This window comes from Podarcis pityusensis (assembly GCF_964106645.2).
Source record: "Podarcis pityusensis genome assembly, chromosome: 4".
Taxonomy (NCBI): domain Eukaryota; kingdom Metazoa; phylum Chordata; class Lepidosauria; order Squamata; family Lacertidae; genus Podarcis; species Podarcis pityusensis.
Window position 1 is genome coordinate 95,628,475 of NC_138027.1, and position 26,102 is coordinate 95,654,576.

The window sequence follows — 26,102 nt, forward strand, 5'->3', positions numbered from 1 at the left end:
GAATATATGCCAGAGGGTCCTGCTTCTCTTGGACCTCCTCTGAGGAGACTTCAGGTTCAACGTCTGGATGGGACTGGGCAGTTACTAACCTCAGCATGTTACAGATTCTGGGAGCAGATTGGCAGGGTAGGGGGGAGTATTGTTGGAAGAGAATTTCATAGCATTAGATCATTCCTCCTTTGCTTGGAATCCAGTGTTTTCCTTCTAATTGATTAAACTGCTTTATGAAATCGTTCTTGGCATTTATCCCGTGCCCTCTCCACAGCTTAAACTTCGGAAATAAATTAAGTGGTAAAGAAACTTCCAAGACTTACCCTTTATCACCTTTATCGCTTTTAGTTTTGACTTGGATGAGATTGTCCAGCTCTTGACTTCTTTAAACAAAATCAGTGGGAACAAGTACAGAGATATTTCATTTCTTAACGATGATTTTGATATTGAAACTAAATAAACCACACAAAATATCTTGCAGCTGGAGTATATCCATGGCAATTTATAATTAAGATAGATTTGATTTTAGGCAACAACAACAAAAAAGTCTCTCAACTGGAACCTTTTGCTTCACAATGTCCTGCATAAATAAATACTATGTCTTGTTCCTTAATAGACTATTTATCACATTTGTATCTCGCCCTTCCTCCACAGAATTTGAGACAACAAGGTCCTCAACTTCTACAGGTCTGATGACATCCAACTTTAAGACTAGGGCAATGGCATTTCACTAAGGGAGATCCAAGATGGGGTGATGGATCTACTGTGTAGTGGGCAGAGATCTTAGGTCAAGGGATGGCTGGAGTCCAATTCTCAGGTGCCACCTATGGGTCCTTTGAGGGTTGGAGACTGCATGTCAACTCATTCCCAGCGGCTAGCTTAACAACTATACCCCACTCCCAGGTGAGCATTGTAGGTGCTCACAGATGGTCAAGGTGATTAGCTCTCTTGGACATCCTTTCCACTCAGGTACCCCAGGAGGTAGCTCTTCTGTCAGCAGATGGGCTGCCAGGTCCTTCCTGACTATGTGTACCAAAATTCATGTAGCCTGATTAAACCAATTTTTCTCAGGTTTGCATGAAAGAGATGCCTTCTGCCATTCCGAACCCTGACCTTCAGCTTTGCGTCAGTCAGCAACCCAGGTGACCCTAGTGACACATCAGTACCTACAGGGTTTTTCATGTTTGCACTTAGCTGGCCAGCTGATTGGGTCTTTCTCTTTGTCCTGAGCCCACAAGTCTTGCAGGATTCACACTGCCTTGCCTAGAGTCTCGTGGTTTGCTAATAAACTACCAGAGGAGCCATCTGGAAGCCTTTCTGGACATTTTGCAGGACCAGGTCTTATTGCTGGAGGAGAGAACTTAGAAGCTATACCGGAAAACAAGCAAACTTAGTGTCTTTCATTGTTTCAGTGTCACGGACTAAGCACATGAGCTGGGCCTTATGATTCCATGCATTATTATCTTTCTTGACTCATTGCCATGCCTTCCCTGCTATGGTCACAATCCATGCCCTCTCCATCGCTTTATTGAAGCCATAGAGTCTTTCAAGACTTACCCCTGGTTACTCTTATTGACTTTGGTTTTGACATCAATGAGATCATCCAGTTCTTGGCCTCTTCTGAGATTAAGCAAAATCAGTGGAAGAAAGTACAGAGATATTTCAATAGTCAGCTAGAATTTGACATTCAAAGCAAATAAACCACATGAAATGAGGCTAAGCCTTCTGCTTCATGCTGTCCTGTATAAATAAGCACTGTGCATCATGTCATGTTAGCATATTTACTATATCTGTAGCCCAGCTTCCCTCCACAGAGCTCAGGACAGCATATACAGGCTCCTTTCTTGACAACAGTCTTGTAAAGTTAGTTATGGTGAGATATTCACTGAGTCCAATCAATGAGCTGTCTAGCCAACTGGGAATTTGAACCCTGGTTCCTTGAACTCATGTCTCCCTACTTCATGTTCATGTTCCACAGTCTGCACAACGTGGAACAACTAGGCTGAACACAACTTCAAACATCACTCTTTAACATCACACATCCTTCTTGCTGGCTTTTGAAGTCACAGACTGCCAAACAAATAAAGATTTCTCAGGTAGTCCCTAGTGAGCTGTTATACATGGCCAGTGAGCTGCGTTTAGCTTGACGGGTCAGACGTTGTACGGGCCTGTTCTGACCCAGTTGCCACTGACAGTTGTAAATAAAATGCATCCTATCCTCCTTCAAAGAAGCTCAGAACAGCAAACATGGTTATCCCACTTTATCCTCAGAACAAGCCTACATGAGGTGCTTAGGATGTAGTTCACACAGTTAGCTCTCATTCTGAAAATGACACATCAAACACAATAGGGCCTACCTCCCAGCTCTCTCTTTTGTCATGGTTTTGTTAGCATCTGATTCACTGGGTTTTGCTGGGCCTATCTGCCTAAAAAACAGAGAAAATAGGTTCATCTAAATAAATTTGAAAGTTGTGTTGTGCATGTTCAATTATTCAGCTTGCCTAGATTAAGGAGAGAAACCAAAATGATATTCCAGAGAAGTTAGAAAGATTCATCTTGACACAGTTCAAACTCTGACAATACAAAGTCTAGCAACTGCTTGGATATGTGTAGCACAAATGGGTCACTCTGAGAGCTGCTAGTTGTCTAGTGATTCTCGCAATGCAGTAAGTTTGGACTGGGCAATGAAGGTTGGCTATCAAAGGAATAGCTAAAAAAAATTATAGTGGTACATCGGGTTACATATACGCTTCAGGTTACATACGCTTCAGGTTACAGACTCCGCTAACCCAGAAATAGTACCTCGGGTTAAGAACTTTGCTTCAGGATGAGAACAGAAATCGTGCTCTGGTGGCGCGGCAGCAGCAGGAGGCCCCATTAGCTAAAGTGGTAATTCAGGTTAAGAACAGTTTCAGGTTAAGAACGGACCTCCGGAACGAATTAAGTACTTAACCCGAGGTACCACTGTATTGTAGTGACTTAACCAGGTCAAAACGAAGTGATTATGAGAGAGAACTGAATAGCATCTTCTTCTGCAGATACCTGTTACAGTGGTGCCTCGCAAGACGAAATTAATTCATTCTGCGAGTTTTTTCGTCTTGCGAATTTTTCGTCTTGCGAAGCACGGTTTTAACGGTATTAACGGTTTTAAGAAAAAGGAAACAAACTTGCAAGACGTTTTCGTCTTGCGAAGCAAGCCCATAGGGAAATTCGTCTTGCGAAACAACTCAAAAAACGAAAAACTCTTTCGTCTTGCGAGGTACCACTGTATAATAATCCACCATAGCTTCTACAGAAATGCTAAGAAGCATTTATCACAAGTTAAACACACACATGCACACATTATTATTTTTTATTATTAAATTTGTATACCACCCTTCAGGGCTCAGAGTGGTTCACAGGATAAAATCAGAATATAAAATAACAAAATACATAATCAAAATAAAAACAAGAACAACCCAAGAACCCCTAATAGGGACCAGAAAGGAATGCAAAAACTACAAGTGATCCCTGCCATTCTCCCATGCCTGTCTTGCAGTTTTATTTATATAACTGCTTATAAGAGTTAACCCAAAAGCTAATACTTTGAAAGAGGAGGTTACATCAGTGGATGTTATGTCTCAAGAGAATATTTTTAGAAAAGGCATTGTAAGGGACAGATCAGGCTGCTCTTTCCGAGATAAGGCTATACTGAGTTCTGATCACACCAGGTCAGTAGCAAACATCTAAATGAGATATTGCCAGATTTGTTTGGTGGGTTCAAGGAGATGTTCGATATAAAAGGAAACATTTCCCCCAAACTCTTTTGACAAAGACTGCATAAGCAATGCAAATTGCACTCTCAAGCTACTTCATGGAAAAGCACTTTGAGACATTTAATATAATGAGATGCATTCAACTAAGTAGTCCCATGCCTGCCAGAAGAAACCTACACAAGCACAGTAAAGCTTCCCTCCTTCCTCCATGAAACTGGCTCTGGGGGTGTCAGAAGACGCCCCCCCAGAACAGCACACAGGGGGAGAAGAGAGCAGATCATTCCATCAAGCAAGAAGAATCTGCTTAGTGCTACACTGAACCCCACCCATTAGGAACAGGCAGAAGCAGGGGAGACAAAAATGTAGAGATGTTCAGTTTCATACAGTGAGGAAATAACACAAAAAAAACCTCCAGGCTTCTATAGAACCCTAAAAGTAAACAAGGGCCTGTGTACATAAATTTGTGCAATATGTGTTGTGATCTGCCCACCATTAAAAAGTATTGGGTGGGTTGCATGAGCAGGGTTTGTGTAGACCATGGGTAGGCAAACTAAGGCCTGGGGGCTGGATGTGGCCCAATCGCCTTCTTAATCCGGCCCGCGGATGGTCCGGGAATCAGCGTGTATTTACATGAGTAGAATGTGTCCTTTTATTTCAAATGCATCTCTGGAGTATTTGTGGGGCATAGGAATTTGTTCATTTTTTTCTTCAAAATATAGTCCGGCCCCCCACAAGGTCTGAGGGACAGTGGACTGGCCTCCTGCTGAAAACGTTTGCTGACCCCTGTAGACTCCACACTGTATATAGCATTTGCACAGAAAGGCTGAGTTCCCATAAAAGTTTAGAAGGGTGAGAGACAGTATAGAGCTCAAGACTTGCTTTCTCATCTTGTAACATGTATGACCCCTTTGCATTAGAACTATGTGTCAATCGGCTCAGTGACTGAAACATCTAGTGAAGATCTCAAACCGCAAGCAAGATCAGATTTTTCATGGAAGCCGTTTACCATTTCTGCAGGATGAATCACTAAGTGATATATGTGAATGTGCACTCCAGCTATCTCAACATCTAACCCAGCCAACTCAAGATGAAACACTACCACTTTCCAGGCTTTTCTGATTTGTCTAATAAATCACTGCCCCTCTTTTCCTCGTGGATAAAACTTAATGCTGATTGAGTTGGCTACAAGTCAGATCCCCATCCAGAAACTGCAACGCAAGATGCCAAGAATATTTAAATAGGATTTCAGACACAGGAACATCTCACAGGAGTCCAATGGCTAAGAGAACTAACAGTAAGTGCTTAGGATATGAACAGTTGCAGCTGCATGTCAAAATTATGATATTACACTGGAATTTCAGGAACAAAACCCCATCATCTACAGGTATGACAGATGAACATTTGAGACTTTGACACCAGTATCATTAGAGCAGGAAGTACAATGAACCATGGTTACAAAATGTGGTTTAGGGGAGAGGCATGTTTACTTTCAAAACCACCAGTGTACTCAAATACTGCTGGCTTTGATAGCAGCCCATAAATTGAGGAGACCTAGTGCAGCATCCTATACATATCTTCTCAGAAGGAATTCTCATTGTTCAATTGGATTTACTCCCAGCAGGTAAGTATAAAACATATTTAACATGGAGCAAGCACCAATGGGGACAGGGTGATAACCTGCCGCACATTTGCCTCCCAACACTACTGCCAGGGCTTTGAAAAAATGAAGAACCTGAAATTAAGAACATGGGCAGATCCTTTCCTCTTCCTGCATGTTCCTTTTATAGATAACAACAACCCAATTCCAAACGTCTAGTGTCACCGGCCACAATAAATATTCAACCTGACCCTTCTGTGCAAGGCCACGCACCTTTGCACCTGCTGAGCTTATGTCTGCACACACAAGGCTCTCCAATTTACTCCAACATGCCCACACAACTTCCCTGATGCTGCAGTTAGCCCATACTAAATGCCAGACAATTTGTATGGAGGAATTAGCTTAAGCTATATATAATGGTATGGGGTTGCTCATGCGTAAGTTGCCTCCTCTCCTGGCTATGTTGCCTTGTTAAACCTTTCTGTCTGGACAGCCCTTCAATTCGTGGCTGCCTCAGTCGCTAGCAGAATCCGTCAGTGGGCGTTTCTTAAACCTTTTCCAACATAAAAGTTGTTTGACACCCAGTCTCCTCCTACTTTCTCTGCGCGGAAGTCTTCTGCGCAGGGAGGGCGTGGGTAGCGGAGGACCAGTGCTCTCCCCGCTGGTGTCCGGTGAAGAGTCTGGGAGCCCTCTCTCCGATTCCCCCATCTGCCCCTCCTTATTCCTGGTGTTGCACTGAATTGCTTCCCCATCTGCTGAGCTGCCTCTCTCCCTGCTGGGCCCTTCTCCAGCATCATTAGAGAGCCTCCCCTCCACCTCTAGCTCCGATGTCAGTTCCCTGACACTATAAAAGAACCAGCAATAACTATATATTCCTGTGCGGGAGTTGGCAATGAAAAGGGTAATCTGTCATAATAGAAATCTGTGGCCTCAGCAAAAGAGGATTGCCTTCGAACACGGTGTCAAGAGTGCATCGGTAATGTCTGGATTTGATAGGCCAGGGCTATTTGTGTCCAGGACGGCCCTCACTCACAGGGCAATTTGTAAGTTAGCCAGCAAATGAGGCTGATACAGGAATAGCATTTGTTCCGATTCAGGACATCATTTTCATCTCTGCCAAGACATTGACCAGACAGTGCCAGGCTGATTTAAATTCACCTCACTGAAGGCTGGACCACAAACAGTTGCCAAGAATTAAGAAACTAAAGAGCACTGTAGCAAACCATGAGAGCACATTTACAGCCTGCCAAAAATACCCCGAGCTGCTGAGTACAGTAATTTTCAGAATTAAACGGATGGGAAGAAGCTGTCTTTCAGGATGTTTTGAGAAGTAGCATGAGCAAACAATTACTGGGAAAGGAACGCCAACTTGCTCAGTTATGCTTTCAGAATAAACATAGCCTACCAAGCTCTCTATTGACTTCACAACTATAAAAAGCACACATCTGAGCACTCCACAGCAATTCCATAAAACGTAAAACAATTAGATTATTCATACAGAGAAGTCCTTAAAGATGGAACATTTGGCTGCAAAGGTGAACCAGGTGGCATGCTGGTTTCAAGTTAATTCAAAGAACTATTTCCCCTTGCGTTAGAATGCAACCCACAGGCCAAGAACCATTTATTTGCAGGATCAAAAGGCAGGGAGGGAGTCATAGGAACAAAGGAAGCTGCCATATACTGAGTCAGAACATTTGCCCATCTTGCTCAGTGCTGAATACACTAACTGGCTTGAAAATAGTACTGCATGTTTCCCTCCACTGCTCCAAATTACAAACAGCGCCATTTTCCCTAAGAGCTTGCATCCTTGGATCCTACTTCGCTCTGCCCACCCTGATAATTTTTCCTAGCGTTCATCTTGTCAGATGAATAGGATAGGTAGGCTGGGATGGAATCTATCTTTGATAGCAGGTTCAGACTGATAACCAAAGTATTTCCATAAATACTGCAGGTTATTAGAGGGACAACTGACCCATTTAACAATCAGGTTGTGCAAATCGTTCATTGGTGCTGGTGTGAGCGAAAGGAAGGTAGAGTTAGCATTAATTTCACAGCAAGGACAAAATTTTGGTTTTTGTATTTCCCACCATGCAAATGGATAATACATTTTCGACATCTCCTTCACATCTCTTCTAACATTACTACACTAAGTTGGGTTTTTAATAAAAACCCTTTAAAATAAGTAAATGAACTTAGTGGGTTTAAAGCAAAACAAAAAGAAGAAGTTGTTTCTCTTGACAACAATTAATATGGATGCATCTTTCTGGTGTCATCAACTGGATTTTTGAGCCCCCCCCCCCTTGCCAGGTGTCAGATTTGCTCCCCTCCCCCGCTGCCTGGGGGCCAGATTCAAGGATGTTGCACCAGAATCATGTCTCCCAATTAAGCTTCTCAAGCTGCTTATGGTTTAGATACTGACACAAAATAGCCATATAGCACGGTTACTATAGCAACTTGTAGCTCAGTCAAATACTGTTACCGCAGCTCTCTACCAATGGTGAAACCGGAGCAGAACGCTTGATATGCTAATAAAAACCACGGAGGAGAGTGAATATGAAATGAGTGAGGAAGGGGATTAGGAAAAGGCTTGAACAAGCCTTTGTAAGTGGGGAGCGACAGCAGCTTTTCCTAGTTAATTTGCCGATGTTTTATTCTCTAAGATCTCCAGCTCTGACAGCAGAAATCTTTAATCAACATATTGTTTCCTTCCTGGAAATATTTCATGACTCAAACTCTTTCAAGAGGGGAGATCCCATTGTATTCCAGTACGTGCCGTGGGATTTATTAAAGACGTCTGGCTATGCACTTTAGACTAGGAATGCGCACAACGATGCCAGAAATAATCTCTTAAGATGTGACCCAAGTAAATTAAGAGTAGAGTTGCTAGGTTGGAACCCAGAGATTACCACTTTAAACAGACTTTAAGTCTGATGCTGGGATAAGCTGTCAGTTGAATGTTTTCCTCAGACACAGTTGTTTTTGGTCAGACACTTTCGCAGTATAAATCAGCCTCTGCCAACCTGGTATCTTGTAGAATGTTGTTGGACTACGACTCCAACATGGGAGTTGGAGTCCAACAACATCCGGAGAGCAGTGGATTGTGGAAGGATGGTATAAGTCAACTAAGTTGCATTATGATGATATACTGGATCGGTATATGCCCACTGTGTTTCAGCTGCCTCATATGTTTGTATGGTATTCTTTCTCTAAACATCATCTCTCTCAACTTTGACTTTTTCTCTTTCAAAATGTCAATCTTACCGTCAATCTTCATACGTATCTACAGTTCTTTCTCTTGGCATCCCTCCCCTTTCCCCAACTTCCTTACATTTCATGGCTAATTTCTAAAAAGAAGCCAGAGCTCAGATCTGCTGGAAATCTGTTCTTGTCCATCTGGGCTGGGCTGTAGCTACTCTGGTCTGCTTTGTAAGAAAACTCATTAATGTACCGTATATTGCAGCAAAACTGTGTATCGTTACATATATGAAGTGGATGGCTTTTCTACTGTGATGAACAAGCACTTCTGTGGATTGTCTTTGCAGGACCAGGGCCAAAGTGAATAATATAACTTTACCATCAAAGCCAAATACTGAACTACAAATTACACCGAAAGGGGCATAAGCAAATCCCAAAGGTTCCTTCCAGGGAAAGCACCTTCAGAAGCAAACCACCTTCACGGGTGAAGTACTGGAGAAAGGGAAACTTCACCCTTTTCCCCACCACCACTTTCACACTGGAAATGTCCCTAATCGACCCCTTCCCACATGGTGTTCCAGCTGCATGTTTGCAAGGTATCCCCAGGACGTGAGTTATAACTGGATAGGGTAAGGGTTATGCACTTTCTCTCTCCCACAGTTTTTCTTTTGCCAAATCCCCCCTCCAAAAGCTACTTTGCCTAGAACCAGGCATAGGCAAATTCGGCCCTCCAGATGTTTTGGGACCACAACTCCCATCACCTCTAGCTAACAGGACCAGTGGTCAGGGATGATAGGAGTTGTAGTCCCAAAACATCTGGAGGGCCGAGTTTGCCTGTGCCTGGCCTAGAAGAAGCAGAATAAAGTTTTGCTGCAATTTTCTTACATGAAATTTGCCATGGATTTTGGGGGCACAGGTCACAGGGGATTTATAAAACATTTCATTGCTGTTGCTGCTACTTTCCTGACTTACATCTCTGCCACTGAAATCAGCGGGGCTTATAAGTGTTTTGCTTTGCACCCAGTAGCAACCATCGTTGGTTATCGTGTCACCACATAAAACACCAATCATTAATCACATCACTTTATGTTACCTAGTTCTGGCTGGATCGCTCACGGCAGCATTTGACTTTGGAGATGTAATTGGTTCCGATGAATAGATAGTCCTGCAGAATGAAAAGGAAAATTCATTTTTTTGCAGGACCTCACACTGAAGGGTGTGAAGAACCTGTGCTCCTCCACATATTGTTGGGCTATAATTCCCACCAACCTAGGCTGGTTGGGGCTGATAGGAGTTGGAATCCAACAACATCTGGAAGGCCAAAGCTTTTAGACGAACACACACAAAAATGTCAACATGGTAATAATGGCAGTAAATGCTGTCCCAATCTCAAACACTGCTGCTGCTTTTGCTGTGATTCGCAATTTGATCAGTGAAGCCAAAAGATGACAAACAGAATCATTCAGCAACCACATGTCCCCACGAGGTAGACCAGTCTTCTCAATACACCTGCAAAGTAATGGTTGTCTTTCTTTTCTTTTTTCTTTCTTTGGATAACTATGAAATAAACTATAAATAACAGGTGCTGGCCTGTACACTATTTCCAAGTTTAAAGTCTAAATACTAGAAATGAAAATACATACATCTTTGGTCCTCCTCCTTTGTTTGAAGTAGTTGAAACTCTGAAGCAACAAATAGACAGACAGACAGACAGACAGACAAACCTCTGGTTAGAAATCATATATACTTTATGATTTCTATGATTATATAATGGATACTTTCCAAATTCTCTTTTTAGGTAGGGATCATCACAACATGGAGTAATTCCAGAACTGAATTGAACAGCAATGGGAATCTTGATTTCTTTTTGCGGTGCAGTCATTCAATAGATGCAACCCAGAAACTGATAACAAGGAAGCCCTACCTTTTCTACTATGGGGTTGTATCTCATACCATATGGTTGCAATGCACAGAAATTATGAGTCATATCTCTGACATCCCTCAGAAAATAAGTGTTTTTTTAATTGCATCCCTGCTGGCTGCCCCTGCTGATTGTCTGTGGAAGAATGTAAGCAAATTTAACGCAGAACGAAAATCTCAGGAATAAAACCCAAGCTTTGAGCACTTTTAACACTCCTATGGGGAGGAAAAGGCATGCCTATAACATGGCCCTCTTGGTAGTTTCCACCGCCCTCAGAAATTTGGGTGGGGGAGCCAGGGCATTCTCTGGGTCAGCCCCCTAAATTGTGGGATTTCCTCCCCACAGAGGGAAGCAGAAGAGCACACCTATTTACACAGGCCGTTGACACCTGAGATAGAGATTTTTAGGATCCACTACATTCTCCTGACTGTAGTTTGTTTTTAAATGGTTTTAATATTGTGGTGTTTTTTTAAGTGCTGGAATCTTATGCTACTTTTCTCCATTTTGCCTGGTGGAGAATAAGTTCAGGGAAATCCTTTTCAGAGTTAGGGATGGCTGGAGTCTTATGGGTTATTTATAACCTCTATTTACAAAGCATCAAGGGGAGATGGGATAGTATGAAAACAGTAGTCAGTTTATTAAGAAGATTTCTATAGCACCGTTCACCCAAGGATCATGGGGCAGTTTACAATATAAAAGCACAAAAAATATAATAACAAACAAAAACAAGGCACCCCTATTTTAAAAGGCAATAGATTGTATTATTATATTGTGTAGACAGTGTTAGGCTCAAAGAGCCTCAGCATCCACCTAGCTTACAGGTAAGGAAGATCCGTGCACCTCTCCTTTGAATGGCCTTACGGGATGAGCTTTCTCTTGTTTTGACTCACTCTCATTCAAGCCTTCTCTATTTGCACATTTCATTAATGCTCAAAGTCCATCTATTTCATAGATGACACGGCAGCAAAGCCAGATTTGCCACCAAGTGTGCACTCATTGTGCGAATGAAAACCACTCAGTCTCCCTAAATATGCTTGAATGATCTACGGTACATGTTTGCAAACAAGCATTTCATGGAATTTTAGAATTGAAGAGTTGGAAGGGACCACAAGGGTCATCTAGTCCAACCCCCTGCAGGGCAGGAATGTTTTGCCCTACATGGGGCTCGAATCCACATCTCCAAGATTAAGAGTCTCATGCTCTGACTGAGACTCATTCATATCTTATGTTATTAGATGCACACACTCAAAAAATGAGACACATGAAAACGTAACATATGAAGAAGTCCTGCATTATGTTCTTTAAAAAAAGAATAATCCAATAAGCACTGTATACTTACGGTTTGTTATTGGTGGCTACAGCTGTAGTTGTATTTTGTGAGGCCCAGGAATGCCTGTGTGATGGAACAAAAATGCTGAATTAATTTGTGTGCTGAACATGTGTATTTAAAATATGTACCCCCAGAAAAAAGCACTGCTGCTTGTGTAGCTTTTTGAAGCACATGAATCTTATTTTGGGGCAGTTTGTAAGAAAACCATGTTTAACTTTGGAACTCACTTTAAAGGGCCTATTTTAAAGGTCCAGCAACCTATATTTCCATACTTAACCTTGCTGCATACTTTTTTTAAATTTTAAATCTCTGCTGGTGTTCTCTCACTAAAGGGTACTTGCCCCAAACTTGGATCTTGGCATCCAGGTATATTCTCTCTATATATATCCCTGAACCAACAGAAAATGGGAGCATAGGTACATGTGAGTGCATTCAGACATTATTGCATCGTTTCTCCTTATTATAATGCTAGTGTTGTGATCCCAGACCTAATGTTCCTTTTGCACTGCATTATCTATTGAACTGTGGAACAGCAACATTTTGATCAATGTACCGCCATGTCATAGGTAAAAGTAAAGGGACCCCTGACTGTTAGGTCCAGTCGCGGACAACTCTGCGGTTGCGGTGCTCATCTCGCTTTACTGGCCGAGGGAGCCGGCGTACAGCTTCCGGGTCATGTGGCCAGCATGACTAAGCCACTTTCTGGCAAACCAGAGCAGCACACGGAAACACCGTTTACCTTTCCGCCGGAGTGGTACCTATTTATCTACTTGCACTTTGATGTGCTTTTGAACTGCTAGGTGGGCAGGAGCTAGGACCGAGCAACGGGAGCTCACCCTGTCGAGGGTATCTGAACCGCTGACCTTCTGATCAGCAAGCCCTAGGCTCTGTGGTTTAACCCACAGCGCGACCCGCGTCATACTACATTTAAAATTGCAGGAAAGATCTGTATGCCCTGATGAAATTAAAATGCAAAACTCCCATGATTTTTGCAAATCATACAAACAGGTTTATTTTTCTGGAAGTGAAAAAACATGGAAATGAGCACTAAACTTCCATGAGAAAGAGGACAGAAGCAATGGTTGAGTGAATGTGGTCTGTCCCTGGGCAGATGGTGAAGAGCTCAGTTTTTTCAATAGAGGGAGATATTTTACCATGCACTGCCAAGGTTTACAAGACTTATTCTGCTGAAGTGCAGGAAAATGTTTACCCACGCTGAAAAACCATGACATGGCTATGTGGTGAAGAAACCACAGCACCTCAAGTCCACACACCAACAATTCACATTGAAGATTTTACTTTCAAGGTTGTGTGATTCAGTTTCTCTGTGTGCATTCTTGCAAGCTAAAATATTCTTTTCAGGTAGCGCGGATACCATACGTTGCGGCAGAGCACTTCCTTTTCGTGTATATAGTGAGACTCAGGTCCAGTCATTTGAATCTGCAGCTAAAAGGTAAGGTCTCCAATAGCAGGACTGGGAAAGACCGCAGGATCCTGCAGAGCAACTTACCATCAAAGGAGAAAGTGCTTGCCTAGATGAGCCATTGGACTGACTCCATGTAACGCAGCTCCTTATATCTGTCCATAAGGGTGTATTACACATTGAATCAACGTCATGATAGCATTCAAAACCAGCCAGACCAAAGCCCAAACCACTTTACACCACAGTCATAAACATTTCTACTCAAATTTTCAATAAGGTTACTCCCAAGTAAATGCACAGAGATTTAAAATTCCAACGTCTAACTGATTTCAGTGAGAAAGGAAAACATGAACTCTCTTGAAATCACGCATAACCGTCAGCCAAATCATGGCTTAGCAAATGTGTGGGTTCTCACAGCTTTTGCTGCCAACATGCTAATTTGGCCAAACCATTGTTTGGCTTCATATTACATATGAACCCAGACTTGTGGTTTAGAATCCCCAAATAAACCATGAGTAGTAAAAACAAACCTTGGTTACAGCTTATGGTTTGTTTAGAGTGAGATAAACCATGAGCCCAGGTTTGGACATAATGCTAAGACAAACCATAGTTTAACTCCAGGCAGCACAACCAGCCATTGTCTTCATTCCAGGAATCTGCAGGCTGACTCGTTTGCACCCAGCTATGGTTTGGCTTAGCTGCACATGCAGTCTGGGTTACTAGGGCTTAACTTCACCTGGATCTTACTAAAGATATGTATTTTATTTAATTTGACATTTTTATCCCACAGTGTTTAGCTACCAAGAGGCTCTCAGCATGGCAGACAAGCTTAGAATATTTCAGGATGCAATTCTGAACAGAATTAATAGGAAGTAAGCCTCCATGAATATAATGGGACTTTCTTTTGAGCAAAGATGCATAGGATTACACTGTCACAGATTTTTTCAAGTTTGTATCTAAAATTAGAACAATGATGTGGGCTAGATATTCCTCAAAAACTCAACCAAAGCTGTCAGCATAACAACCAAAGGAAATTCTTTTGAAGCATTTCCTAACATTTGAGAGCTGAACATAACTTGGATAAAATTCAAATTCTTACCTTTTGTGTTGTTCATCATCTATGGTGACCTTCTGACTGGAGACTGGGGGAGGCATCCATGATTGCCTAATAATGTACAACCATATAGTTCATTTTACAGGCCTTTTTATTTGGACCCAAAGTCTAAGATGTTTATGCTGCCTGTTATCAACTTAAATCCCATTGTTTAAATCCTAATTAAAATTAAGCACTCAACTGTGGCTTGATCTTGCTTATAGTGATGTTCATTAATACGAACTGCAAAGCTGCCACTGTATAATTCCGCATTTTTGTCTCCCCACTGAGAATTGCTGGGAATAAATTTATTTTTTGATGTGTCTAATGTTTCCTATCTCAGGAATAAGGCTGCCACTTCTCTTAAGAACAGAGGAAACACCATAACTATTGGTTGTTTGTGTATGCAGAGATTCCTAGAATGTCTTTCCCATCCTTTGCCTGCAGAAGATTTTAGGTTCAATCCCGGCTAACTTCAGATGGCAAGAGTGGGGAAAAACATTTCCTGCAAATGGAAGCAGCTACTAATCACATTATCACCTCCTGGGGGGTGGGGACCACCTTTCAAACTATTAAATTCGTAAAAGACTATCTACCCTATGCCTGTCATATGAAAAAAACAACTCAAATCAGCCTGGAACTATCCTTGGCAGAAAAAGGGTCCCATACTCTCCCATCCCCCATGTTTTACAAGATCCGTAAAAACATTTGCCAAGTATAGAGTAGCATAGGGAGCAACACTTATGAGTCACTACTACTTAGTCTCACTGAGGTTTCCTCAGTGTAAGTGTGCTTCAAATCCATCTTTTACTTGTATGTTTCACTTAAACTTCTCTTTTGAAGGATGAGCAGAGCAGTCCTAATGAGGGGTTGAGGAGGCACAGATTTGCCACAGCACCCAAAGTCCTGCCAGTTCCTGCTGAAAGGTGGGTAGAGGAGCCATTTCTTTTCCTACTACTTTAGCTCCAGACGGGTGCAGCTGAAAGGCCTGAGGACTAGACCCTTCATGGGATATGTGGGTCTTCAAATCCGGCTGATCCAAAGTCTCTGGTGCCCCACTGCTGTCCCCAATATCCTTTCTGCTGGTTATCCTCAATGGGAGAACCACTGGTGGAAGCTTGGGACTTCTGCCATAACACAGGTCTCCCACAGCAATTTTCTACTGTGTTGGTGGAGGTTGGCAAACCGGCAACAGTACACCATCCTAACCCCTTCCCCAAGACATCAACATCAGGGGATTATGAGGGCTCCACTCTCAGCTGGAGTAATTATTAGAATCAATTTCTATATTAGATAGATAGCTTTTGCGAAAACGTTGATATCTACAGTAAAAATGAAGAAGGTCTTGAATACCTTTTCTTCTTCACAGGCGATGTGGCGTTGCCAGTGTTGATAGATGCATCCAGCTCCTTCCTGGAAAAATTATCAACCAAAGTTTAAAGTTTTGTCGTTTCAGTTAACCATACATAAGGATAACTACTTTTTCAATGGTTAGAGACGACAAACTGTGTTTAATCAAAAACAGAAGTACTGTAAAGGTTGTTGTTGTTTTTCACTTTTTACTCCTCACATCTGGGCTTCTAACAATAAACCATTTGATCTGAATGAGGCCACTGTGGTTTGTGTACAAAGCACTGACAAGTGATGCTTAGAATCAAGAGTTGTTGCTCTTACACAAGGTGTGATTCACCCTTAAGGCTTCCTCCATGACCAGCTCCAACGGTATATCAATAATAATAATAATATAATAATAATTTATTATTTATACCCCGCCCATCTGGCTGGGCTTCCCCGGCCACTCTGGGCGGCTTCCAAAAGAATATTAAAATACTATAATACATCAAACATTAAAAGCTTCCCGAAACAGGGCTGCCTTCAGATGTCTTCTAAAAGCCTGGTAGTTGTTGTTCTCTTTGACATCTGGTGGGAGGGTGTTCCACAGGGAAGGCGCCACTACCGAGAAGGCCCTCTGCCTGGTTCCCTGTAACTTGGCTTCTCACAGTGAGGGAACCGCCAGAAGGCCCTCAGTGCTGGACCTCAGTGTCCGGGTAGAACGATGGGAGTGGAGACGCTCCTTCAGATATACTGGACCAAGGCCGTTTAGGGCTTTAAAGGTCAGCACCAACACTTTGAATTGTGCTCGGAAACGTACTGGGAGCCAATGTAGGTCTTTCAAGACCGGTGTTATGTGGTCTCTGCGGCCGCTCCCAGTCACCAGTCTAGCTGCTGCATTCTGGATTAGTTGTAGTTTCCGGGTCACCTTCAAAGGTAGCCCCACGTAGAGCGCATTGCAGTAATCCAAGCGGGAGATAACCAGAGCATGCACCACCCTGGCGAGACACTCTGCGGGCAGATAGGGTCTCAGCCTGCGTACCAGATGGAGCTGGTAAACAGCTGCCCTGGACACAGATTTGACCTGTGCCTCCATGGACAGCTGTGAGTCCAAAATGACTCCCAGGCTGCGCACCTGGTCCTTCAGGGGCACAGTTACCCCATTCAGGACCAGGGAATCCTCCACACCTGCCCGCCTCCTGTCCCCCAAAAACAGTACTTCTGTCTTGTCAGGATTCAACCTCAATCTGTTAGCCGCCATCCAACCTCCAACCGCCTCCAGGCACTCACACAGGACCTTCACTGCCTTCACTGGTTCTGATTTGAAAGAGAGGTAGAGCTGGGTATCATCTGCATACTGATGAACACCCAGCCCAAATCCCCTGATGATCTCTCCCAGCGGCTTCATGTAGATGTTGAAAAGCATGGGGGAGAGGACAGAACCCTGAGGCACCCCACAAGTGAGGGCCCAGGGGTCTGAACACTCATCCCCCACCACCACTTTCTGAACACGGCCCAGGAGGAGGGAGCGGAACCACTGTATAACAGTGCCCCCAGCTCCCAGCCCCTCAAGACGGTCCAGAAGGATGTTATGGTCGATGGTATCAAACGCCGCTGAGAGATCCAGCAGAACTAGGAAACAGCTCTCACCTTTGTCCCTAGCCCGCCGGAGATCATCAACCAGTGCGACCAAGGCAGTTTCAGTCCCATGATGAGGCCTGAATCCCGACTGGAAGGGATCCAAATGGTCCGCTTCTTCCAGGCGTGCCTGGAGTTGTTCAGCAACCACTCGCTCAATCACCTTGCCCAAGAATGGAAGATTTGAGACTGGGCGATAGTTGGCTATCGTGGCCGCATCTAAAGATGGTTTTTTAAGAAGCGGTTTAATAACCGCCTCTTTCAGCGGGTCTGGGAAGGCTCCCTCACGGAGGGAAGCATTCACCACCCCACGAAGCCCATCGCCCAGTCCTTCCCGGCTAGCTTTTATAAGCCAGGATGGGCAAGGATCAAGGAGGCAAGTGGTTGGTTTCACTCGTCCAAGCAGCCTGTCCACATCCTCGGGGGTAACAGATTGGAAATGGTCCCACACAACTTGACTAGACAGGACTCTAGCACTCTCCTGCCCCGGCCCTGCTCCCATGGTGGAGTCTACCTCTTCTCGAATCTGAGCAACTTTATCTGCAAAAAACTTTGCAAAGTCATTGCAGGAGATCATGTGGCCCCTACTGGGCCCTGATGGAGCAGGTGGTTCCGCTAAATTGCGAACCACCTGAAAGAGTCTCCTGCTGCTGTTTTCCGCAGATGCAATAGAGGCGGTGAAGAAAGTCTTCTTCGCCGTCGCTATCGCCACTTGGTAGGCTTGACATTGAGCTCTAACCCGTGTCCGGTCAGATTCAGAATGGGTTATCCGCCACCGGCGCTCTAGCCGTCTCAACGATTGTTTCATTGCCCTCAGATCCGTGGAAAACCATGGGGCTGTCCGGACTCCATGCAATCGGAGAGGGCGCTTTGGAGCCAAACAGTCAATAGCCCTGGTTAACTCCACATTCCAGCGGGCCACCAGGGAATCAGCTGAAAGGCCATCAACATGGGATAAAACATCCCCTACCACTCTCTGGAAACCATTTGGATCCATTAAGTGGCAGGGGCGGACCATCTGAATCGGTCCCGCCTCCCTGCAGAGGGGAAGGGTCACAGAGAAGTCCAGTTGCACCAGGAAGTGATCTGACCATGGCACTTCTTTGGTTTCGCTTTTACTTAATGTCAGATCACCAACATCCATAGAGGTGAACACCAGGTCTAAGGCATGCCCGTGGCTATGAGTTGGGCCAGACTTATTCAGGGACAGTCCCATGGAGGCCATGCTTTCCACGAAGTCCCGAGCGGCCCCTTGTAAGGTCGTGTCGGCATGGATGTTAAAGTCCCCTAGGACAACCAAACTAGGTGTCTCCAGGAGGACATCCGCCACGACCTGAAGCAGCTCGGGCAGGGAATCCTTGGTGCAGCGGGGAGGTCGGTACACCAATAGGAATCCTGTACTGCCCCTATTGCCCAACTTCCAGAACATGCACTCAGAGAACTGGGTCTTTCCAATAGGACGCCTGGTGCAAACTAATGACTTCCTAAAAATCACTGCAACCCCCCCTCCCCGCCCACAAGGCCTGGGTTGCTGTGCGTAAGAGAAACCTGGTGGACAAGCAGCGGCAAGGACGGGCCCATCTGCTTCATCCAACCAGGTCTCTGTCACACATGCCAGGTCAAATCCTCCATCCACAATCAGGTCGTGGATGGCAGAGGTTTTATTCATCATTGACCTGGCATTGCACAGCAACACTTTCAGGTTATGTGGGTTTCCCTTGTTGATTCCAGTATCCTTCCGGTCAGGACCAGACCTGGAGGCAGGGATAGTCCTCAAACAACGACTAAGCCTGCTTCCTCGGTAATGACATGGTCTGGTCTTAGCGTAACTCCTCCTCCTACCCGTGATCACTGAAGATCTGAAGATCCTAGATCTACAGTAAAGTACGTGATCTGCTAGGTCCCACACCAGCACCAGTGGCTCCCAGGAAGGAAGGATTCCTATAGAGATCCACCCACTTGATTTGTACTAAACCTGAGGTGCACCCTAAACGGATGACTATGAAGCACGGCTTACACATACCTGCTACTTGGCTTGCCATCCAAGGTGGAAAGCTTATTTGCTTTGTCAGCATCACTGTTGCCAGGAATCCTAAAAAAATAGCAAAACGAGCTTTCACCAACAGTAGAAATTAGCTTTTCTTAAAAAAAGAAAAAGATTGCCTGAATTAAAATGTCAACATCTAATATTTCCTAGCAAGGCAGAAAAAGCTTCCCGTAGCTTCTGCACACACTTCTACAGTGATAATGAGACCAGCATACTAGCTGACTCAATATAACGTTCATGCTTATTAGTTTTAAAAAGTTTTTCTGCTTGCTGAAAGAGTATTTTAATTAAGTCTTAGAAAACCAATGAATTATTAAATGTCCAGAGATTATTACACGCTCTTTTTTAAACGAGTAGTGAAAAACAGCAAATCCTTTGAGAAGCCCCTTAATAAAGAACTAAAATGCATCTTCAGTCAAAACAGTTCATTGTCACTCCCTATATATTGCTGCTCACCCCCCACCATCAAGTGTTTCCGGAGATCAATATGATTTGAAGTTGCCCATTGTGTATAATTCCTTGTGGAGCGCAGCCATTGCATCAAACCAAGGAGGCCAGGATAGCTGTGCTTACCATTGATTTCATTAAGCCATTAGATTTACATTAAAGAAAAAGCACAAGCCCTTTCCTGGCCTTTATGGATTTCAAAGTCACTGCTGGAAAACCTTTTCCTGACTTCCACTTAAATGGAAGGCTCCTGCTGTCGGAGCTGAATTAACCATTTAAGGTAGCAATGCCATTTATATCTGCCACAAAGTGGTCTTCTGAATGATATCGTGCTGAAGACTGAGCAACATGTAGGCAATGCAACAGATCTGGGGGCAGATTGGGGCTCACAAACCAATTGTTGTGCTACAAAAGCGTAAGCTGAGTGAGCATTTTGCATCCTATGAGCTTTGGACCTATGAAGCGGGATTTTACTCAAAAAGGCCTTTTATTTGACTGTTATGCCCCCATATGGGTTTGAGGAATTTCAGAAACACAACTCCAGCGAAAGGGAGGCATGCTGTTATAATAATGCGGTAGACTGGGGGCAGTTATGATTCCTTGTACTTCTATACGTAGGCCCGTGGTTTTCTCTATGTCACTTCTTCCTACAGTTTTGTAAGGTAGAGGAGGTTGCTGCACCTAGCTGAGGAAACCTAGTTGATGTTGCATCATCAGCAAACACATGACCACATCTCTCCTGTGAGAAAATGCTTGCTGTGAAGGCAACAGGCTGGTTTTGAGGAGGAATGTCCTTAAGAAAAGTCCTGGGGGTTGTTACAAGACACACAGGAATCCCAAAGATCTCTGGAGTTCACAAGAGCTCTGTAATTTACCATCTTGCCCATCATCTAGTTATATCTAATGTGCCCAGAGACAGTGTGAAAGCAATAAACTAAAGGACAATCTGAGCTGGTCTTTGTAATATAATTTTACTGTATCCAGGGTAGCATTCGCTGCAGAAACTAGTGGTTATCAATTGACTCACTCGATGTCTTATTATGATTATGACTACATGCTGAAATTTCACTGTCTATAATGAACCAACCAAGAGTATGCAATTCATTCAACTTCTCTTTTCAGACAGACTTTTATTAAAGGCTGAGCTACATGTGACCACAGGGCCATCCCACTGAAGCAAAATGAGACGATTGCCTCAGGTGATGGAAATGGGAGAACAGCAACACGGTGTCTTCCTGCTTCCCCCTTCCCTCACGGCAAAATGGATCTCTGTGAAAATTATGTGAGGCTAATCTCCTCCAACCTGCCTCAGTCTGAGAATGGGCTTTGAGGGGGGTCCATCTTCAGAGCCCGGGCCTTGTTGTGGTAGCTAGAAGTTCTGTTGAGGTGGAAATCTAAAGTCAAAAGATGGCTCTCGCCCAGCCGAGTGCCTCACTCGCAGGAAGGACCCTCTTGGCTCTTTTGCAGAGCGAGGCTGGGAGTACAGGAAGGGGAAGTGCAATGGCAACAGTGGATGAGAAGAGGTGGCTCCTCTTACACACCTCAGGCAGAATGGCCCAGTGTTACAATAAGTATAGAGCTATTACTAAAAAAGGCAGCCCCATGCCAGGTTCTCTGCTAATATGTACAGCCGTACCTCGGGAGTCGAACAGAATCCGTTCCGGAAGTCCGTCCGACTTCCAAAATGTTCAGAAACCAAATCACAGCTTCAGATTGGCTGCAGGAAGCTCCTGCAGCCAATCGGAAGCCCCGGCGGACATTTGGGTTCCAAAGAACGTTCGCAAACCAGAACAATCACTTCCAGGTTTGTGGCGTTCCGGAGCCAAAACGTTTGACTCTCAAGGCATTTGAGGTCCAAGGTACGACTGTATTATACACTGCTCTGTGTCTGGAGTATTTTACGATACTGTATATTTATTGTTATTATTAATATCATCATTAATTTATTAATCGGAGGGCCGCAACAGCTTTGTAGGGGACCTATGGGAGCAGTCAGTATTTTTTCAAATTAGTTTTAAAATTAAATTAGTTAACAAATAAAATTGGGGGAGCCCCCCCAAAAAAATACATTTTAGTATTATGACTCACAGTGGGGGACCCATAAGAACAGTCAATTTATGACAACTTTGGGGAGACTTTGGGCAAACTCACTTAGGGGGCCATATGCAACCCACAGGTTAGCCACCTCTGCTGAATTAAAATTCACAAAGATTGAATTCCACTAGCATTGCTAGGTGGGAAAGTCCCATTCCAAGAGGAGAACAGATGTTAGGATCCAAGCCAAAGCGTCTCTTACGACAAGAATGGGAAACCTGTGGCTCTGCAGACGCTGCAGAACTCCAAATCACAGCAGCCTCAGCTAGCCAGGCCAGTAGTCAGGGGTGATGGGAGTTGTAGCCAGAAACATCTGAAAGGCCACAGGTTCCCCTTCACTGTCTTAAGGCAGATATTCAATTTAATTATCAAATGTGTACCCCACCCTTCTTCAAAAGAGCTCTGGATACATAAAATGATATCATTTTATTCTTGTGAGGTAGGTTAGGCTATGTGACAGCAACTTTGTAAAGGTAACTTGATGAGTTTCATAGCTGAATGGGGAAGTCTGAATCCAGGTCTCATCTATCCACAACACTATTTGTTACACCAAACCACAGTCTCCCCACAACACAGTAATTACATCTGAATCGCATTATAAGCGTAGCAGGATTTTGTAGCCGGGTACAAAAACCCGAGAGCATCCAAACTTTATAATACAAAACAATAAAGCCATCTATATAAAACTCTTACCTGTCTAAAGTGGTATCGGATCTATATCGGCTAAGCAAAGCTTTTTGATCATCCTTTTCATCGGTGCTCCTGACATTAAGAAAGATTAATTAATTATAGTAACTGAGGGTTAGTAATGACTTTAAAGAAAATTTCCAGTCACTAAAGCATCCAAATTAGATCTGTCAGATGATTAACCTCTGCAATTTAACAAATGATCTTTTGAGATAAGAAATAAATTGAAATATTCCAATATCGCAGTTGAGGTGATCATTTCAAGATACTTAATAAATATTTCGATTCTCCTGACTAAATTGAACAAAAATAAAGTTGAGAAATTATCTTCACACTTCCACAGAATCTTGTATCATGTGAATACATGGCAATATCCTCAATAGTCAATATCCTTTCATAGCTGTCTAATTATGTTACCTATCTCTTCAAAAATTTGTTGGAGTTATCACATATTACAAATCCATTTTCCATCTTCTGTTCTCATTTTTAAAAGCAGTGGATGAGAGGAGGTGGATGGGTAGATGCAGCACATTTTTAACTTGAAATGTAGAATTCTGTCACTAATATACCGGTATGTAATTTGCAAGGGGAATATTGCATTGCAATCAAAGACATAGACTTTGCTGAACCAATAAAGCAAATTCTTCAGATGTTAGTCTCCAACTCCTATCTGTCCCAACCAGCATTGCCAATGATCAGGACTGATGTGAGTTACAACAACACCTAGAAGATCTCAAGTTTCTCAGCCCTGCTATAGGTTATTAATGAGAACAAACAACCATAGCCTGCATATATTTCCATAGCTGGGAAAAAGTGGAGGAAACTTATAGAGATTAATAGGCTACTGTACCTGTGTAAACCATCTTGTGATTTGTATTGATTAAGGACCACTCTGCCATAGTTTTCATCAGCGCTGCAATAAACCAAATATTTCATATTATTTTCATTTATATAGTGCCTATAAACTAATGATGATGTCTGAAGGCCCCGTTCAAGGAAGTGTGTCAATGTAGGAAGAGGGTGACAAAGGGAAAATACTCAAGGGACTATACACTTTTCTACTGATTCTACTTCTAAATGTAGCATATATTGGTAATGTAATCAGATAAAAGCCCTGGGCAGCTGTCCAGATGCACCTCCTCATTTTTACACAACGATTTATGAATGAGTGTGGATCCTTTCTGGTCCATAAATTGCTATAAACCTTTCACCAAGAGCGCGCGCGCGCACACACACACACACAGACTGAAGCTACAGCATATGAACATACACTCAGATTTTATATAGCTATCCATATGACTTCTTGGAAGTTATAATTCTGCAGCTACAATGCACAAATTATGGAGCTATCGAGCTTTCTTGAGTTTCAAGTTATTAACATAATACAAATAAATGAATTCTGTTGCCAGAGCACAAAAGACTGATTCTTATAATTGAGTTAAGGCTTTCATCTTGAGTTAAATGTGGAAGGACCCAATGCCAACATGTGTGACAAAGTTCACATACTTTAATCATCAGGCTTTGTTTGCTGAACTTTTCCCTTGCTCTACAGATAACTCTTCTGCAAAATACTGTTTGATTCCTTTCAGCCCTCACCTTCTGGCTATTATAAACTAGATCAGGCATAGGCAAACTCTGCCCTCCAGATGTTTTTGGGACTACAACTCCCATCATCCCAGACCCCTGGTCCTGTTAGCTAGGGATGGTGGGCGTTGTAGTCCCAAAATATCTGGAGGGCCGAGTTTGCCTTTGCCTGAACTAGATCGCCATAAACCCTATGCTTCCATTATGAAAGCAAAACCAGTAAATTTTTTAACTTTCAAAACTTGAGGGAATCCCTTCCAGTCAGATCTGTTGGTCAAAGGAGTTCTGCACATCTGCCCTAGAACTGCTGCATCTACAATGTCCAGATTTGGAGTACATGGGTCAGTCTGTTTCCAGTCTCTGTTGGTTTTGCATGTGGTTATTTATAAATCCATTCCATCCCATTTTCACATTAATTTGCAAATTTGTGCTATCACAAAATACTCATTTAAATATGTATTATTTCAATCAATGCATTGCAAAACATATACATGTGCAATCCCCCCCCCCCCCTTTTGGTAATTTTTTTTGAGCTAAGAAACTTTGGAAAAGTGCAAAATCTGAAGGATAATTAGCTGCTAATCCATGTATTTGCCTGGGAGGTGTGAATTAGGTCAGTTTGCTTAAAAACGAGTATGGAACAAAATTCTGTTCCAGATTTGAGAGATGACAAAGGTGATCATTTCAAGATATTTAATAAATATTTTGATTCTCTTGACTAAATTTAGCAGTTGCGTCAAAGCAGGAATTTCAGCAGTTGTTGATTATAATATTGTAGCTGTAGTCTATATGTGCAGAGCAGAGAATTCTGGGAAGTGTATACTTTTCATAGTCAGTTCATGCAAGGTATTGACCAGGATATTTCGACCTCACCATTACACTATGTTTACAGAGAATGTGCTTTAGAATATGGGTAGTTGTGAGCTAGCCTCTTTCAGGTAAGCTTGTTTGTCTGTACTGATCATTAAGGAATGCCTGGAGAATTTATGAGGCACCCCAGGGTTCCCCGGAACACAGTTTGAAATGCACAGAGTTAGACTCACCATTGGATATGCAATAGATTGGATGTAACAGATGTTGACTGGACAAAGGAGACTTTACAGATGCATCCCAGGCCTCTCCTACTTTTACTGTTTTGTTTTAAGTGTTAAGTGCCCTGCCACTTGGAGTGAAACTCTGACATCTGCATGCCTTGGCAATATGCTACATACTACAAGCTTTCTCTAAAGCATTTTTAATCTTTCTATCTCTTGTGCTACCTGTGTTTAATTTAAACATCTCCTGAAGTACTTTGATCTTATCCTTTGATCTGCAGCGCCTAGCCCTGGGAGAAGTTTTATTAAGATTACACATAAAACCACAGACACACACACCTTAGTGGCCTGCCTTCCATCACTCCTCTCTCTGAAGCTGATGGCTGCATCAAGAGCTGCAAGCACAGGCAAGACTCTCAGAAGAAGCAAACTGGCTGCCCAACTACTGTAGCAGCCAACTCCTTTCTGTGTCATTTAGCAAGAACTTGTTGGTTTGGGGCAGGGATGGGCAACCAGTGACCAACATTCAGGAAAAGTGAGGACTGCAATCCAACAACATCTGGCAGGCCACAGGTTCCCCATTCTTGGTCTAGGGCCAAGATTCAAAGAGCCCATACAACCGAGGAAAAGGTGGGCTGGTAGACAAATTCATGGAGCATCAATCCAGTAGTGGTTATTAAACATCATTGATCATTAGAAACTCCTTTTCAGAGGCAGGATGCCATGGACTGGTTGGAAGCAGAGGAATGGTGGGAGGCACTGGCTGGGGAACAGCCAAGGTGTGATGGCCTGGGATTCGGACTTGGAGGCTGAACCTGAGGAATCCCAGCCTGCACAGGAGTCCCCGCCTCCAGAACCAGCTGAGCCGGGGCTTGGGCATGAGCCTGAAGGGTCCTCACCTGTGCTGGATCCTCAGGTGCAGGCACCAGCTGAG

General features: G+C 43.4%; 1 protein-coding gene across 5 annotated transcripts in view; it reads right to left on the reverse strand.

Moving 5' to 3' along the window:
- Positions 1–26,102, reverse strand: part of SCEL (sciellin) — a 56,859-nt gene that overhangs the window by 17,344 nt on the left and 13,413 nt on the right. For 4 of the 5 annotated variants that reach the window (XM_081003136.1, XM_081003139.1, XM_081003138.1 and 1 more), the window contains exons 4-14: positions 23,401–23,463; positions 22,557–22,625; positions 19,299–19,367; positions 15,659–15,718; positions 14,312–14,377; positions 11,799–11,852; positions 10,182–10,220; positions 9,632–9,703; positions 2,349–2,417; positions 1,549–1,608; positions 315–374 (exon numbers count right to left, since the gene is read on the reverse strand). In XM_081003136.1, the coding sequence (XP_080859262.1) occupies positions 315–374; positions 1,549–1,608; positions 2,349–2,417; positions 9,632–9,703; positions 10,182–10,220; positions 11,799–11,852; positions 14,312–14,377; positions 15,659–15,718; positions 19,299–19,367; positions 22,557–22,625; positions 23,401–23,463 (681 nt within the window). The remainder of the gene's footprint in view (positions 1–314; positions 375–1,548; positions 1,609–2,348; positions 2,418–9,631; positions 9,704–10,181; positions 10,221–11,798; positions 11,853–14,311; positions 14,378–15,658; positions 15,719–19,298; positions 19,368–22,556; positions 22,626–23,400; positions 23,464–26,102) is intronic. The other variant, XM_081003137.1, reaches the window with a different exon arrangement.